Genomic DNA, 16,742 nt, shown 5'->3' with positions numbered 1-16,742 from the left:
TCTCCGTATCCCTTTTTATCTATTATGGTAACAACTAATTATTTTCTTGAGTTTCTGTATGTAAGAGGGCATACAAACCTCAAGGGTAGAAAATAGAAGGGATTTGCCCCCAAAACCGCACAGTCAGCAGCTGAGGTGAGAACGGAGCTGGTGTCTCCTGACAACCCGTCAGATCCCCCCATCACGCCCTACCCAGATGGGTCTTGTCAATTTAATGCATTTTCACTTCTTAGATGATTTCCATTTTCATTCTGGAGTTTTTGCTAGGAATGGCAGTTTTTACTGCTTCCTTGGCCCTGATGCTATTGAAATTGATGGTCAGGCAGTCGCTGACTTCCCTGAGGAAAGGCTGGATCCATGAAGCATAAGAAAAAGATATTAAAAATGGGCCTCATTTAGAAATAGAAATCTGGGTTATGCAATTGGCTTGAAAATCCACAGTTTGTATGGACTTAAAGTATCCCAAATTTAGCAAGTTTAAGCAAACTTCTCTAAGTGTTCCTAGAATACTTTGCTAGTGAGCAAAACTTTGTTAGTGTGATGTGCTTCACTTTGTCCCTGCCGTTTAACGGTGCTTGGGGAGGGTAATAGAAACCTGTCACCTCAGTTGTAAACCAGGACTATGTGTTTCCCTTTGGGAAGATCATTGGTGGTTTTCAAATGGTGAAACTTCGTGTTTAGCCTAATTCTTTGGAACAAAAACGCAGGTGGAATCCTTTTCTTCCCAAAATGAGAACAAAGATTTGCATCAGGAAGGATCCAGGCTAAACTGAATGAACCCACTGAAAGGCAGCCGTCTGCAGAACATTCCCCTTTATCTTTGTGTCTACCTTTGTACAGGAGGACTTGCAAAAATCTCAGTGTGCTTCTCGGGAGACAGTTAGCAGTACTCTGTGGATACAGACAGCAAGGCAAAATAGGGTTGAATGATGTATGGAGAGCTGCTCAGTTCTCTGGGTAGGGGCGCAGACAAGACAACCCCTCAAGGTCCCTCACAGCTCTTTTCTGGTATCTCAGGGTTTGCCCAGGGTCAGACAGTCAGTAGCACAACAGGCATTTGAACTTACGTCTCCTGATCGTTGGCTTTTCAGCTCTAAACCCCCAAAAAAATTCACCTCGATGCTCGGTGGCATATGCTAGATCAGAGAACATCTGGATACACTTAAAACATGTGTCCTCCGTGCCAATCCAGCCGGATCCATGGGCAAAACTAAAGAAGAAACCCCTGCAGCCCAAAGCAGGCTGCCCAGAGCTGTGACAGCAGAAGGTATCTCTGGATCCCATTCCCACCTCAAGGACAACCCCTTGCCAAAATCCTCTGGTACTCGACAGCAGAAAGAAGCCTCTGCTTCTGACACACACACACAGAGCAAGGGGCTACCGGGAGAGTACATAACAGGGATGGGGCCTTAAACAGAAATAGATATTTTTCAGGATTTCCAGTTCTAAAAAAACCATGAAAAATGTACTTCACTTTTCAGACATACTGCCTACTATGCAGATTTGCTTCTTTGCTCTTTTTGCCTAGGAGAGTTTTCAAAACTATGAAAAAGTTATCAGCGCACACACTGCTAATGCCTGGAAATTAGTACACGTACTGACAACAGCCTAAGGCAGTTCAAAAATCTGTCCTTTCCCTATTAAAAAAAAAAAAAAAACAAAAAAAAAAAAAACAAAAAAGAAACAAAAAAGCAAAAGAGAAAAAGGAGGGGAAAGAAAGGAGAAAAAACTTCTACCATCACAGTTTTCCCAACCGACAGCTGACATTTAGGATTGCATTTTTGCTTGACTTTTTCTTTTTTTTCCCCAGCGTGCCTGGAAAGTTCATCCCTCCCAGTTAGGCAGAGCTGGGGTCCCACATTAAATATTTTGTAACTAGTTGACTGTTTGCGGGTGAGCCCTTTTTGCTTTCTCTCTGTTCCTGTAGTTGGAGACAGGCAGCGTACTCACACCAACACTTGGGGTGGGGGCTGCAGGCTGTTCAGGCTGTGAGCTGGAGCTGTGGCCACTCCAGGAGCGGGGGCTCATGCTGTTTGTTTGCTGGGTTTTGCGTTCTTTGCCATCATTGTGGTTTTAACGTTTGATGACCTAGGTATCTCAGAAGGCTGTTTTACCTCAATAGGCATGTGATGAATTGATCTTAATTAGCTTGTGGAAATAATATAAGCCTGAGCATTAAGTGTGCTTTGTTAGGGTTTTGACATCTTCTTTTATATGTACATCTACAAATAAAATCAGGTAGATTAGCAGTCACTAGGAAATTGTTGTGACTCACTGACTCATAACTACCGTAGGCTGCCTCTCCTTGTCTCCGTTAGTCATGCTGCCTGTGGGCAGGGGTTCACGCGGCTCTGGGGCTAACCATGTCCATTTTGCCTGTACGAACAGGCTTTGCCTCCAAAACTAATACCAGCTACCTGCTGGAAGAGCCAGTTGGCTCTGTCGCGGCTCAAGGCAGAGCGTGAGCCAAAACCACGGCCGAGGAGCTCACCTGGTTTGTCCTCAAGCCCTCAGGTGGCACCGGCCATCCATGAGACGGATGGGTGTAGGGACCTGTGATCAGACCCCAGCATCATTTATCCCTCTGGCTCCCATTTAAACACTGGCTGTTAAAGGAGAGGTCAAAAATCTTCCCTGTTAAGTCCCCGGTTTGTCTCCTCCAGGCTCATCAGCGCAAGCTGTCTTGGCGTGCCCTGGGCACCTTCTGGAAGCGTAATAACTACCCAGAGCTCATGGGCACATCTTGCTGTGCTGCTGCACCGGGCAAGTGCCCGAGGGAAGTGGGGGTGGGGGGGGGGTGGGGGGAGGCTGCGGGTGTGAGGCAGGCAGCCAGATGGGGCCAGAGGTGGGAGGGAGAGCCAGGTTTTGCGAGGAAGAAGAGGCCATGTGCCACGGGCAGCAAGCTGGGTTTGTGAGAAGGAAAAGAGGATGCTTGCAGGGCAGCAAGCTGGGTATTGTGAGGAAGAGGAGGCGATGCTCCCAAGGCAGCAGTCTGGGTTTTTGAGGAGGAAGAGGAGGCTATGCTCCTGGTGCCGTGAGCCAGGTTTTGTGAGGAAGAAAACACCATGTGCCCAGTGCAGCAAGCTGGATTTTGTGAGAAGGGAGAGGGGATGCTCGCAGGGCAGCAGTCTGGGTTTCAGGAGGAAGAGGAGGCAATGCTCCTGGCGCAGAGAGCCAGGCTTTGTGAGGAAGAAGAGGCTATGTGCCCAGGGCAGCAACCTGGATTTTGTGAGGAAGAGGAGGCGATGCTCCTGGGGCAGCAGTCTGGGTTTGTGAGGAGGAAGAGGCGATGCTCCCAGGGCAGCAGCCCAGGTTTCTGAGGAAGAGGAGGCGATGCTCCTGGCGCAGCGAGCCAGGTTTTGTGAGGAAGAAGAGGCCACGTGCCCAGGGCAGCAGCCCGGGCTCCCTGAGGAAGAGGAGGCGACGCTCCCGAGGCAGAGAGCCCGGTTTGGCGAGGAAGAGGAGGCGAGGCGCCCGGGGCAGCGGGAAGGTGCGGGCCGGGGGCCGGTGCGCAGCCGGTCAGGCCGCCGCGGGGAGCGGCGGGACTCGGTGCCGGGGCGGGGGCGGGCGCTCCCCCGCGAGCAGCGGCGGGTCCAGCGGCTCGGCGGGTCCCCGGAACGGGGCGGGGGGCTGCGGGGCGGGGCGGGAGGCGGGGCCGGGCGGCGGCGGCGGCGGCGGGCTGGGGCGGCTCAGTGCGCCCGGCTCCGCTCGCCTCCCCGCGCCGCGGCTCTCCTGCGCCTGGCTCCGGCCCGGCATGGCCGCTCCGCCGCGCCGCCGCCTCGCCGCCGCGCCGCCCCCGCTGCTGCTGCTGCTGCTGCTGCTGCTGCCGCCGCCGGTGATGCTGGGCGGCGGGCCCGGCGCGGCGGCGTCGCGGGAGACCCCCGGTCCCTGCCGAGTGAAGACGGTGACGGTGTCCACGCTGCCGGTGCTCCGGGAGAACGATATCAGCTGGAGCGGAGCCCCGCCGCCCGCCGCCGCCGCCGACTCCCGCTTGCTGCTCTTCGTCCGCAGCGAGCTGCCCGGCCGCGTCGCCGTGCAGGACGACCTGGACAACACCGAGCTGCCCTTCTTCACCCTCGGTAGGCACCGCTGCCCCTGTCCCCGGGGCCCGCCGCCCCCGGGCCCCCCTGCCCCGCCGCCGCGCTGCCCCGGGGCGCGGAGCATCCCGCTGCGGACGGGCGGCCCCGGGCTCTCCCCGCTGCGCCGGGGTTTCTGCTCAGCCTCCCCTCGCCGTGGGCTGCTGGGTTGTGTTTTGGAGCTCTCTAACCCTGCCCTTGCTGCACCCTGGTGGCTTTTTTTTGTTTGTTTGTTTGTTTATATATGTATTTATTTTTTCTGCTGGGGAGGGATTTTTTAGCAGGGCCTGAGGGTTGCTCCCTCTTGGAAGCCCTGGGAGTAGAGCAGCTCCACTCAGGCTATAAAGTGATGGGTGCTGCCTCTTGTGCTCCGACTTGAACGCTTAGCCCTGGAGGAGGTACCGCCGAGCCTGGGAGAACAGGAGAGGCTGCTTTTCTAGCCAGAGCCTGATTTTATAAATGCTTCGTCTTAATTCCCGAAGCTCGCTCTTGCTTCACGCACAACTCCAGCGCCTGGGTCTGTGGCAGCCGCCTGCAGACTTTGCTACTGTCTCAGCTTCTGTGGGGAGGGGGATGGGACTAGAAATAATTCTGTTGTCGTACTTCTTGATGCCTGATCCTACTGGCTCAGCCGGGGTGCCCGAGCCGTCTCTTGTCACTTTTATCTTTTTCTGTGCCTTAACCATCCTGGGCATCTTCCACGGGAACTGTTCGGAATGCCGCACGAACAGCGCGGTGTTTACTCTGCCGGGTCACCCAAGGTTTTTTGTTGATCTCTTCTTGATCCACTAGCTTTCTGCTTTTTGGTGCCTGAACCGAGGTTAATTTGAGTACCTGCTTAACGTCGGGTCCGAGATACTGCTTGACACCCACCTCTGGTTGTGGCTTCCAGTGCATCGCCCTGCATGCATCAGGCGTGCTGAGGTGTGCCCGCCGCAGTCTGGCTGGGGCACCCACCGCAAGTCCCTTCCCCTGGCCTGCGGAAGCGACTGCCTTGTGCTGGGTGCGATGTGCCGGGGTAGGAAAATGCCTGGCTGTGCCTCCCGGTCCTGTCCTTTTACCTTCTGTGAAGCGTTCTTGTAGCAAGTGCCCGTAATGGATAAGTTGATGGTACTTCTTGAGCCTCTTGGGTTCTGGCTTTGCAGTGTGGCTTCCTTAGACACGGTTGGTCACTTGCAAAAATCCCAAACAAACCAGGTACTCTATTTCAAGTAATAAAAGGGGAAAATCAAAGCTTTGATTTAGTAGGAATGACATTTACCTTACAGTGATTAAAAGTAACAAGAAGTTTCATGGTTCACAGAGTTGAATTTTCAGATTAGAGTACACTTTCTTCAGGGACCAGGTGTGAATTGCGCACTGATCTAAATATATTGGAAAGCAAAGAAACCCCTCTGTGTATAGCTTAGGTAATAGCTCAATTTGGAGGAGAGGAATTTGTCTTGATAGATCAGAGACATGATCTCGTATAGCAAATCCTATTTCTGTGAGTAACTGCCAGTAAAAAGACCATGTCTTGATCTAAAAAATTCTCTTTTCCTTGCCTGGGATATTGGTTATGCATGACTGTTGAATATGTAGCATGTCTTGTGCAAAACTCTGGGGTTTTCTGCTGCCCCTTCACAGACAAAAGACCCCGAAACATCCCCTCCTGTTTCCCTGAACCCACAGGCATCAGGCAGATTGGAAGATAAATGGAAGCTTTGCCCATGGTGGGATAGCTTCATCACAGTCCTGAAATTAATCAGCACGTTGCCTCCAGAGAAGGTAAAACACTTGTCCTTTCCCAAGGTCTAGCTCGTGAATTGCTGTGGATGCTCTGATATTTCAAATTTGTTGCATTTCATCCCATCTCCTGGTGTGGCAACTGAGTCTTGCTCACAGTTAACTCTTTTCTGGGCGAGTGCTGTGTAGAGGATTTCTGCTGGCAGGAAGTAAGGCTGGAGTTTTCTGTGGTGGTTTTCCCCCCCTGCATCCTTTTCTAAGTTCATTCGTCGCTGGGAACCTGAGAGCTGCTGCCGCCTGGTAATGGGCTCTTGGAGGTGAAAATCACGTTACATGTAGGAGGTCAGTGGGATGGCTTCGGGGTGACTTGGGGGCAGGGAGTGATTTGAACGCTGGCTTCTGTTTGCCAAAGTCTTATCACTAGGTGATTTCTGATGTTTATATGTATTTATGCACGTTGCTGAAAACCTTTAGTTGCTTTCTGGGCCTGAGCTCAGGAAGGCATGTAAAGAGCTGATGTCCTGCTGATTGCAAATGTGTTGAGGGCTCCTAGATGTCTGAGAGCAAGCTGATGTTGCTAGCAGAGACCGCTTTCTGGCTTTGTGGGGTAAGGAGGGGTTAGGAAGACCTCTCAAAGCACACCTCACGACAGCCACCCTGGCTGGCAGTCTGGAGGGATTTTTGAAACTATAAAAAAAAAAAAAAAAAAAGCAAAGCATAAAGCAGGCAGAGCTGAGTCCTGGTGCTTATGCTATGGACATAAGTTGAGAATAAATTGAGGCTACACCATTCTGCAGGGCTGAAAAGTCATTCCAGGCCAGGAAGCACAAAATAAAACCTTACCTGTGTTTAAGCAGGCAGTCTGTAGTCCTGGGCCTGCTCAGCAACTCCCAGTGTAATATGTCTTCTGGCGCTGGAGCGGTTCCTGTGCCTCTCTTGTGCTAAAGGAGGGTGGGGGAACTGTAGCTAAAGGCTCGCAGATGCCAGAGCCTTGTTTGCAGCAGTGTGAAACTTAGAATCACAGAATAATTTAGGTTTTAAGATCGAGCCCAACTGCAAACCTAACACTGCCAAGTCCACTGCTAACCCATGTCCCCGAGCGCCACAGCTTCTGCTGGTTCTTTTTTAAGGGCAGACCAAGTTAAAATAGGCTCAGGGGATAGATGCTCTGAGTTGGTGGCTGGTACAGAGCATGTGCAGTGCTCCGTGTCCCTTTTCTTTAAGGGATTCCTCCTTCTAGGGAGGAAGCAACTTTTTCTGTTCCCTGGCAATACGACATCTAATTAATTTAAGCATAAGTAAGTATAAGCGCATAAAGTGAGAGCTTGCAGGGTTGCACCCCTGCCTGCAGGGAAGCCTGGTCTGCAGGAGCTGCTGCATGACAGACGGGAGAGAGCAGCGCTAGGAAATCCCTGTGCAGACGACCCCTGGCCCACGGCGTGCTTGCAGCAGCAGCCGCGGGCTCATCCGCGCCGTCCGTGGGTCGCGAGTGGCGCGCGCGAGCCCGCTAGGGGGTGGTGGGAGCCCGGAGATGCTCCGCCAGCAGCACCGGCTCTGCCGGCAGCCCCGGCACCGGGCACAAGCAGCGCGCACGCACACGGCCCGGGGACACGCAGTGGGCACATACATGGCCCAGGCACACGCAGAACGCACACACACGGCCCGGGCACACGCAGCACATGCAGCCCGTGTGCACATGGCCCCGGCACATACAGCGGGCATGCACACGGCCTGGGCACATAGGGCCTAGGCATGTGCACACAGCCTGGACACATGCACACAGCCTGGAACATGCACGCAGCCCAGATGTGCACACGGCCTGGGCACATGCAGCCCACATATGCACAGGGTCCAGACACATACAGCCTAGACGTGCACACAGCCCAGGTGTGCACAGGGCCCAGGCACATACAGCCTACATGCACATGACCCAGGCACGTGCACAGGGTCCAGATGTGCACACGGCCCAGGCGCATACAGCCCACGTGCACACGGCCCAGGCATGTGCACACGGCCAGGTGCATACAGCCCACATGCACACGGCCCAGATGTGCACACAGCCCAGGCGCATACAGCCCGCATGCACACGGCCCAGGCACGTGCACACGGCCCAGACGTGCACATGGCCCAGGCACATACAGCCCACATGCACACGGCCCAGGCACATACAGCCCACATGCACACGGCCCAGACATGCACACGGCCCAGGCACATACAGCCTGCATGCACACGGCCCAGGCACGTGCACACGGCCCAGGCACATACGGCCCAGGCACGTGCACACGGCCCAGATGTGCACACGGCCCAGGCACATACAGCCCACATGCACACGGCCCAGATGTGCACACGGCCCAGGCACATACAGCCCACATGCACACGGCCCAGGCACATGCACACGGCCCAGATGTGCACACAGCCCAGGCACATACAGCCCACATGCACACGGCCCAGGCACGTGCACACGGCCCAGATGTGCACACGGCCCAGGCACGTGCAGCCCACATATGCACATACAGCCCAGACATGCACACGGCCCAGACGTGCACATGGCCCAGGCACATGCAGCCCACATGCACATGGCCCGCACGCAGCCCCCTGCGAGCAGGTGGGTGGCCAGCAGGGAGTGGGTTCTTCATCTCCCAACTGAGGCAGGAAACTTTGCTTCTGCGTCGCATCCTTCCCGGGTTGCGGCTCGGGCCTGCTGCTGAACGGTATGCTCAGCAGCCCTTCAGCTGGCTCTCTCAGTTTCTGTATTTCCTGCGCCTCAGTTTATTTTTTTCTCTCTTGTGTTGGAGACCAGGAGGACGTTTCGCCCCCTACCACCCAGTTACATTACTATAAAATTACCCAGCAAAGCGCAGCGGTGGCAGGAAATGACAAATGTAACTTTGCCACCAGTGCATATGAATTGCTGTGCATCTCCTGCCCTGAAAAAGCATCCTGCCCTTTCCTTAACCTTGGATACAACTGATGCTTTGCGGTATCCCCCCTCCCCTGCCCCCCCCCCCCCCTTCCCCTTTAATTCTTCTAGTGTTACGCTGGCGAATGGTGCAGCCTATCATTGACTTTATTCTTGTACAATGAGGTCTCTCTAAGGTATGTATCTTGATTTAGTCAGCAGCCATGTGTTCTGTACAATAGCTGCTCCATGAGCAGCGTTGCCTGCTTTAAGTGCAATTCAGGGAATGAAGGCAGTTAGCTTCTGAGCTAATTTAGATGAGCTCTGTCTATGTGTGAGCAGATATATATAGAGGAGAGAGAAGGAAAGAGGCAGACAAATTTTCACCACTGCTCTTACCCGGTAGTGGCTTACGTAAGAACAGTTTACTATACACTTCTCATAAATGGCTTTAATGGATGCTGTTTAACGGGCATCTGCAGTGCTACGAGGTGCTTTGTTTTGGTGGGTGGCAGAAAGGGTGCTTGTGCATCTATGTTGCCAGTGTCCCACCGTGGCCCCTGCGTGTGGCTGCTCATTATCCCCCACTTCTTGAAGCTGTGCAGCTCCTCCATCTCCTCAGCAGTTCGGGGCTGCTTCTTTTATCTTCTTTCTTAACTTTTCCTGAAGCCATCTTGTAACTCAAACTTCTCTTTAGGGTAAGAATGCATTGAAATAAGGGACAGCGCTTGAGCAGGGGATTGCCACCCTTGCTTTTGTCAGCGGGGTGGAGAGGCTGGAGGGTTACCTAGGGAGCGTGGCTGCCACTGATGCCTTTTGATGCCACTGTTTGGAAGCACCATTCATTGCTTTGAGCTGGCCCGTGAGATGCAGCAGCAGCAGGCGGGTAGCAGAGAGAGCCTGTGCCTGGCGTGAGACTCTACTCATCAGGGCACAGCATCTAAAAACTGGGTTGTCTCTGCAGAGAGCCAACAGCAAAGTTTGCTTTCAACACCTCCCTTTGCTGTTAACTGCCTCCTGGTAGACTTGACGAGCTGCACCGCATATCTGGCCAGAGGTTGGGTGAAATCAAGTGTTGGTATTTTTTTTTGTTTGTTTGTTTATTTTTCTTTGTCTGGCTCTTCCCAAGGTTTAAAGTATCACATCTCCCACCAGGCAAGTGGAGGGAGCCAAAAAGCCTCATTGAGGCTGTACAGTGAAGATAAGATGTGTCAGTGGGCTCCTTGGGATGGGGGCTGGGGGGGGAGATAGACCTGAGAGGAATGACTGCTTCCCTTCCCCTTCATGCCCACCCACAGCTGTGTGTGGTCATGGGGTCTGGGCCAGGTCCCCGGTGCCTGGGCTGCCTGGGGAGGGTGTAGGAAAGGGGAGAACCTTCTGGTAGCAATTTCCTCCCCTCCTCGTGTGAAGCTATGTGATTACTTAACCTTTCCAGGCCGTTGGGTTCTTGTAGTTGAAAGGGGAAGGAAGGAGGGCCCGGCTCGGGCTGGGGTGGTACCAGTGATGTGGGTCCTGAGCTCGAGCTGTGCCCGCTGGGGCTGCTGCAGGAGAGGCGAGCTCTGTAACACCCCAAAAGGCTGTAGGCACCAAGTGCCCATGAAAATGGGTCTGTCCTCAGATGACTGCTTCCCTCCCCAAAGGCAAGGTTGAGCGTAGCTGGTCCAGCACGGTGGGGTGTGGACTTGCAGGGTTTTTGCTTCATCTCAGGTATTTTCTGGGGTGAGAATCCCAGTTAAAACTGGGAGTCTGTAACTGAGTGGCAGGCTGTACTCGGGGAGCTGCTGCTTTTCAAGAGTACCCATGTTGACCAGCTAGTGGCAACAGAAGATTAACTATAGAGAGAGGAGCCGGTTTACTGCAGCTGAACCGTGGAGTAGCGGAGAGGCTGACAGCTGGGGCTGTCCTCTGCTCCCTCTTCCTCCCATGGGACGGTGGTGGCTTTTCCATGATGTCTGTGAGCCAGAGACCTTTATCGCTCTTCTGCTGGAAGAAAAAAAAATGTGTGCTTTTCATCAGAATTAGGTGGGGCACTTGCATTTCTCTGTGGGGGCTGGGGAGGTGAGTGACCTCCGAGTGCCACCACACAGTTAGGCGTTACCTCCAAAATTTGCTGTCTTTTCCTTTCTAAGCCCTCCAAGTGTGAACCCTGGCTGTGTGACGGACCAGCCTTTGTGCTGCCTCAGTGACACGGCACTGATGTGCGGTGTTGGCTGGCTGTGAATTGGGCTGAGCCCTTGGGCTTTCCTGGTGTAACGGGAGTTCAGGCGTGGGACTGGCTGAGACAGGAGGAGAATAGATTGATGTCACTTGTGAGAACATTAGGGTATTGATCTTATGCTGCCTCGATGTGTATGTTAGCGACGGCAGGTGGCTTTAAGAAACACCTACCGTCACACCAAACTGCCTTGCAATGTGTGGGGGTAGGCTGGGGTTGGAGACTGAAAGGAGAAGTGAAGAAAATAGAAGTGTCTTGATTGAAGCCTCTCATCGCCTGTAGTGCCCACAGTACAGCTCGTGTCGGGAGTGTCCTCCTCCAACTGCAACCAGCTGAAATGGGGAATGATGAGCCTCGGGCAGCCTTCCCTTGTGGCTCCCCAGTCCTGCCCTGTCACTACCTGTGCGGTGGGTGACGGCATTGAGCAGAGATGATTCTTGTGCGTAACCAGCTTAAGAAATGGTGCCACTTAAAAGAATTGAATGCTTGTGCTGCTGCTCGGGTCTCAGCTAATGTTGTTAGGGTTTCCAGTGTCCAGACAGTATGGAGACACTTAATGGTATTGAAGAAGCGGAATGGCACACAGAGGGGACGAGCAGTGATCTTGACTGGGTGGGTGAGGCTTTCTGATTGTCTCCTGGGAAGGAGGCAGGTGAGGGGAAAAAAATCGTAAGAGTAAATGATTTTGGCCCATCGATCCCTTTGGGCATCTTCCCTGTATGCTGTGCAAGAAGCACTGCTCTTGAATGCATCCAGTGTGCTTATCCCGCTGTGGTCTGGTCCAAGGAGGAATGAGGGATTCCTTGCAGGAGGAGGTTGTGCTGTGACTGCCTGCGAGAAGATGGGGCAGATAAGATTTGGAGCCAGGGCTCTGTCTGTGGGAGCAGAGGCGGCTGGTGAGGAGGTAGACAGAAGTATGAGTTCTCTGTTTCTCATTATCTGTTCCTCACCAGTCTTGCACCCCTCCCTCTGTGCTTCCATTTCTCCCATCTCCATGCAAGACAAAGTCTGTATGAAACCGCTACTTGCTTTGAAAGCAGCAGCAAAAGGGGAGAAATTTTCCATTAGCAGCATCAGCAGTAAAAGAGATTTTTTCCCAGTCACCTGGTAACTGCTGTATTTAGGAAGATTACTGAGCTGATGGTGTTGCTCCCAGCCATGTGCATGGGAGTGATCCTGTTAGAGGGGAGGCAAGGGCCATCGTGCATAGCTGCACGCAGGGAGGTGAGCTGGGAAAGGTTAGCTGTGCATCTCTCTGCAGGGAGAGGAGAGCCGCTGTGCTGGAGAGGGGACCCGCTGGGCCTCGCATCTCGCGTGCACAGTCATCTGCTCTTCCAGTGCACGAGAATGAAACAGAAATCGTATTGCCAGCTGCACTAATGAGCTGCAGCAGAGGGGGAGCAGAGCATGGCTCCCCGGGGCTGGGTGCTTGCCCCATCCTCGAGTGGCGGAGGGGATGCCTGGCTCCAGCCTGCCTTCGGGGACAGGCTGGTTATTTTGGTGCCTGCTACCTTTCTTTCTCCGAGTCTGATGAGATATGCCTATGGAAGGGTGCTGCCCTGGCTGCAAAGACCCCACGGACTATCTGCAGATGTGCACCCACCCTCCCAAAAGCTTGTGGCCCCAGGACTGCATAATGGGGTGCAGGCTCTGGGGACCCCAGGTTTGCTCCCAGCCCTGCTGCTGGCCGTGAGCATGTTCACAAGAGCTCAGCTGTGCTGATACCTTTGAGGCTTTGGTTCTTTTTCCTTTCTCTGCTCCCTTATATCTCTCTGTAGGGCAGCGGGGTGGCCTCACCTGTGGCTGGAGCCCTGCCCTGGCTCTGCTGCATGAGCTGGGCTCCCTGGCCAGCCCCAAGGGCTGCTGAGTGCCAAGGCACTCGCCTAACGTGAGCTGGCATTGCAGAGTGTGCCTGCGGCTGCCGCAGTCACAGCTGTGTTGGTCCCAAGGCCGTTCAGAGCTCGTATCCTTCCCTTGCTGCTCCTTCTGGTTCTCAAGCGATTGGTGTTCCAGGGAGTGCAGCACATCCCTAAAATATGGGATCAAGTGACAGAAAATAGGAGTTGGCAACAGCATAGGAATTTTTTTTTTTTTGCCTCTAGCCAACTGCTCAGTAACATCAGCTTCTTGATGCACCGCTGCCGTATCAGCAGCATGCCGTGATGGCAAACGCAGGACAGTTTGTGTGTGGGAGCAGGGGCGAGGGCTGGAGCAGAGCAGAGGGCTGGAGCAGAGCATGTTTTCTGCAGCCCAGGACCAGGACCTGCTGCTTGTCTGCCCTGGCCAGGGAGCACCAGCTCTGTGTGCTGAGGCTGAAAAGCCTCTACCTCCATTCATGCTTGCTGTCCTATTGCTCCTTGCTACCTGGGGGTCTGATGGGAGCTGGAGTAAAAGTTGATGCCACTGACCTAATTAATTACTCAAGGGGCACGCACAGAGTGAGGTCTGCTCACTTGGGAAGTTTCCCACTTAGATGGGCTTCCTGGGGTGAAGGGGCACATACAGCAGATGCTGCCAATTGTTCCCACCTCAATCTCAGTTACTCGGTGCTGCCTTGCACAGGCTGCTCTGTGGGGGTGGAGGGAGGTGGAGAACCCTTCACCTTGGTTTGCTGGGTCTGAGCAGTCACCTGTGTGGTGGATTCAGCATGGGTGGTGGCCCTGGAGAGCTCTGTGGCTTGTTGAGACATCCTGAATGTGTCCCTTTTCTTTCTACCCCTATCACACTTCTGTCTTGTCCTTTGTACCTCTCATCTGTTTAAGTTAGAGGAGTTTAAACACTTTTTCCCGCCCTGTAACATGCCCAGGGAATTCCTTCCAGGCTTCTCTGAAAATGTTCTTGTTGGCATCGTGCTCCTTGTTCATCTACCTCTAATGTCTTGGGAAATCTGGACAGAGAAGTGCCCAGGAGCGAGGTGATGGGCAGGTGACCCAAAGGGTGGATACACGTTCCCCTCCCTCTCTTCCATGCCATCCAAACTGGACAGCCCATGGTCAAGCTGGGTCCACAGACACATTTGCAGCATTTCAAGCATCAATTAGGCTTCAAAAAAAGAGTAGGAAACATTTCCTGCCCTCCCACCCAGGAGGTGACAGGTGTTTATCAAGAGAGGTGGCCCACACGGCAGTGTGCTGGGGTTTATCTCAGTCTCCCTGTGCCTGGGGCTTCTGCTGGTTCAGGCTCCGGTGTGGCCTGGGATGCCCCAGCCAGAGGGCCACCCACTGGCAAACATCTCCCATCATCTCCTGGCTGGAGGAGGTGCTTGAGGTGGGCAGCTCAGGGCCTCTCATGGGATGCCAATGCTGGGTACCACTTGATTAAGGTAGACTCAACTCACAGGAGCCTCCCAGCTCTTACCTGGGATGGCTGTTGGGACAGGAGGCACTGCGGTGGGTCCAGCTGAAGAATAGGGATGCCGTAGAGAAGCCGAGCGCAGCAGTGGCATTTTGGGGACCTGACAGGCATGTTTGGGAGTTAAACATGTTGCAGGCTGAAAGCACATCCAGCAGCGATGACATTGACCTTAGCTGTGCAGGCATGTCCTTGCCCGCTGTTGCTGGAAGGGTGCTGGCTGCTCCATCTACCACGTTCACATCGGGGGCTCCAGCGTTTTTCAACCCCTGCAGAGCGGAGGGCGGCTGTAGGGGTGCATTCATCACCTGAAGAGCCCCTGGGCTTTGGCTGAACTTTGTGTTCTAGCAATAAAACCGTGCTAGGAAATGTGTGCTGTAACAAAGCCCATGGATATAATACATCCGTATCATACTGTACCTTTCATCTTGAAGGATTCCCGAGGAGCTTTACAAACTCAGTGTGCTGCAGCCTGCCAGGGTGACTGAATGTTATCAGTAAAGGCTGCAGTCTAATCTCTGCGGTAGCATGTGTCCCCCGCCCCCCTCCCCATCGCAGAGGGAACTTTATGAAGTCTGATCTTGGACTAGCACTGCACCGGGTGTTTTCCTCTAAGCCCGAGTTTCTCAGGAGAAAAAGGAAAAGCATGTAGCTGTTTGTTATGCAAAACCAGCGAAGAAGTATTCTTCCTGGGGCAGTAGGAGTGGGTGGGAATTACTTTCACGCAGCTTCAACAGCTTTGGATCTCGGCAGAAAAAGCATTCGCAGGGGAACGTGCCCTCCATGCAGACCCAAGAAAGAGGATAAGAAAGTTTGAGCGCTTGAGAAATTGCTTCTGGGCACAAGCAGGGTGGCAGGGTTCAACTGCTGGGTATGGGGGCTGCTGCCAGGGCAGCTCTGGGGAGGGAGACTGGTAGTGTCTGCCTGAAATACTTGCTGTGCAAGTCTTTTGTCACCCAATGTCCCCTTCTGTCCCTGCAGAGACAGTTCCTGAGCCAGCTGATGGCGTGTCCATGTCCTGCAGCCTTTGGAAACGTCTAGGCTGCTGCTGCCTCCCACCGCCCGCAGAGTGGGAGCAGGGAAGGGCAATGCAGCCCCCTCTGCCTCGGTCACCCTTGCCGGTCTCCAGCTCCCGTTGGGTTTATTTGCATCTGCTCTTGGCTTACCTGGAGCTGTGAGGGCCGTGGGAGGCATCTGAACCTGCTGTCGATGGTGGCAGAGCCTAAAACTCAAAACTGAAAGTGGGATAAGCGGCTCTAAACGAAGCTGTCATCAGAGGCATATGCTTGAAAAGTGGAGGTTAGCTTGAGTCTATTTTTGTTTGGAGTGGTACATGCTTAGCCTGTTTTGTTTAGCAGTTTGTTTATGGGATGTATTTTCCCATCCTGTGTAGCTCCTAAACTGTAAAATGGAAAGCAGCCTTTACGTGTTCCCATTAAATGCATCCTGGTGCACAGGAGATCCAGGGTGCGTGGTGCTGGCAGGGCTGAGGTGCCTGCTGGCCAGAGGTCCTCAATTAAGGAGGGGACAACGCAGCAGCGAAGGAGGTTATTTTGTCACATTTGAATATGGGAATTACTGTGGGCACCCCTGGGATGGAGCAGGGACACCTCAAAAGCTTGCTAGCCTTTTCATCCATTTGCTCTTGCTTTGGAGGCTCCAAGCCTTCTCATGCTCATCCCTGAGGAGCGCAGGTGTGGTGTTGCCACCTGCAGCTCCTTTAGTTTTGCCTCCTTCCCTGGACCCCTTTGAATTGGTCCTTCAGGCCACCAGTAATGGGGTGTGGTGTTTCCAGCATAGTTCATGGATACTGGACAGTAAGAGCCTTCAGTATCAATCGGCTTTGAAAAGGCGATGAAGGTTTGTGGTCATTCTTACTGCAGTTGTTGCAGTTGCATGCCTCGTCCTGAATCAACAGCCATGTGTTTCTCGCTTTAATTTTTCTGAGTGCGATCAGAGGGGCTAGAAGTGTATTTAATTAAATAGCAACACCCTTGCCTTTTAACAATTCAAGAAACTGGAGCTGCTTGAAGACACAAACTCCATTACATTGCTTTACATCTTATCACGTCCCAGCGCTTGCTGTTTCTTCCTCTCCTGCTCTTTGCTCTCCCAGACAAGCAGCACAGTTGTCCTTACTGTGTTCCTGGCTTCTGCTGTGTCGGAGGAGAAAATCCGTTACCCGGTGGCATGGCAGCGGGGAGGGAGGTCGGGGACGCTGCCTGTAGGGGCTGCTCGTAGCCAGCTTGGGGTCTTGCTGGAGCAGCAGTTTGCACGACAGACACACTGCTCCTCGTTGTACTCAATTTTATTCTGCTTTTGTAGCAGCTGCCGTTGCCGCTTAGCTGACAAGCTGTTCCTTAACATGCTATGGCCCAGCGGCACGCGGGAACGGGGACAAGAGCTGGGATTTGAGCAGGATGCGAGCTCCGTGAGCATGCGATGCGGGGATGCTGCTGGCTCCTGCTCCCCGGGA

At 53.6% G+C, this 16,742-nt stretch overlaps 1 protein-coding gene across 1 annotated transcript in view; it reads left to right on the top strand.

Moving 5' to 3' along the window:
• The first annotated feature begins 2,805 nt into the window (after positions 1–2,805).
• The window catches only part of ASTN2 (astrotactin 2), a 366,433-nt gene continuing 352,496 nt past the window's right edge, over positions 2,806–16,742 (top strand). Inside the window, exon 1 of the mRNA XM_080402294.1 lies at positions 2,806–4,079. Within this exon, the coding sequence (XP_080258420.1) occupies positions 3,290–4,079 (790 nt within the window). The 5' untranslated portion in view covers positions 2,806–3,289. The remainder of the gene's footprint in view (positions 4,080–16,742) is intronic.

Source organism: Falco punctatus, assembly GCF_963210335.1.
Source record: "Falco punctatus genome assembly, chromosome: 9".
Classification (NCBI taxonomy): domain Eukaryota; kingdom Metazoa; phylum Chordata; class Aves; order Falconiformes; family Falconidae; genus Falco; species Falco punctatus.
The sequence above is the reverse complement of the archived record's forward strand: the minus strand, read 5'-3'. Positions and strand labels throughout refer to the sequence as shown.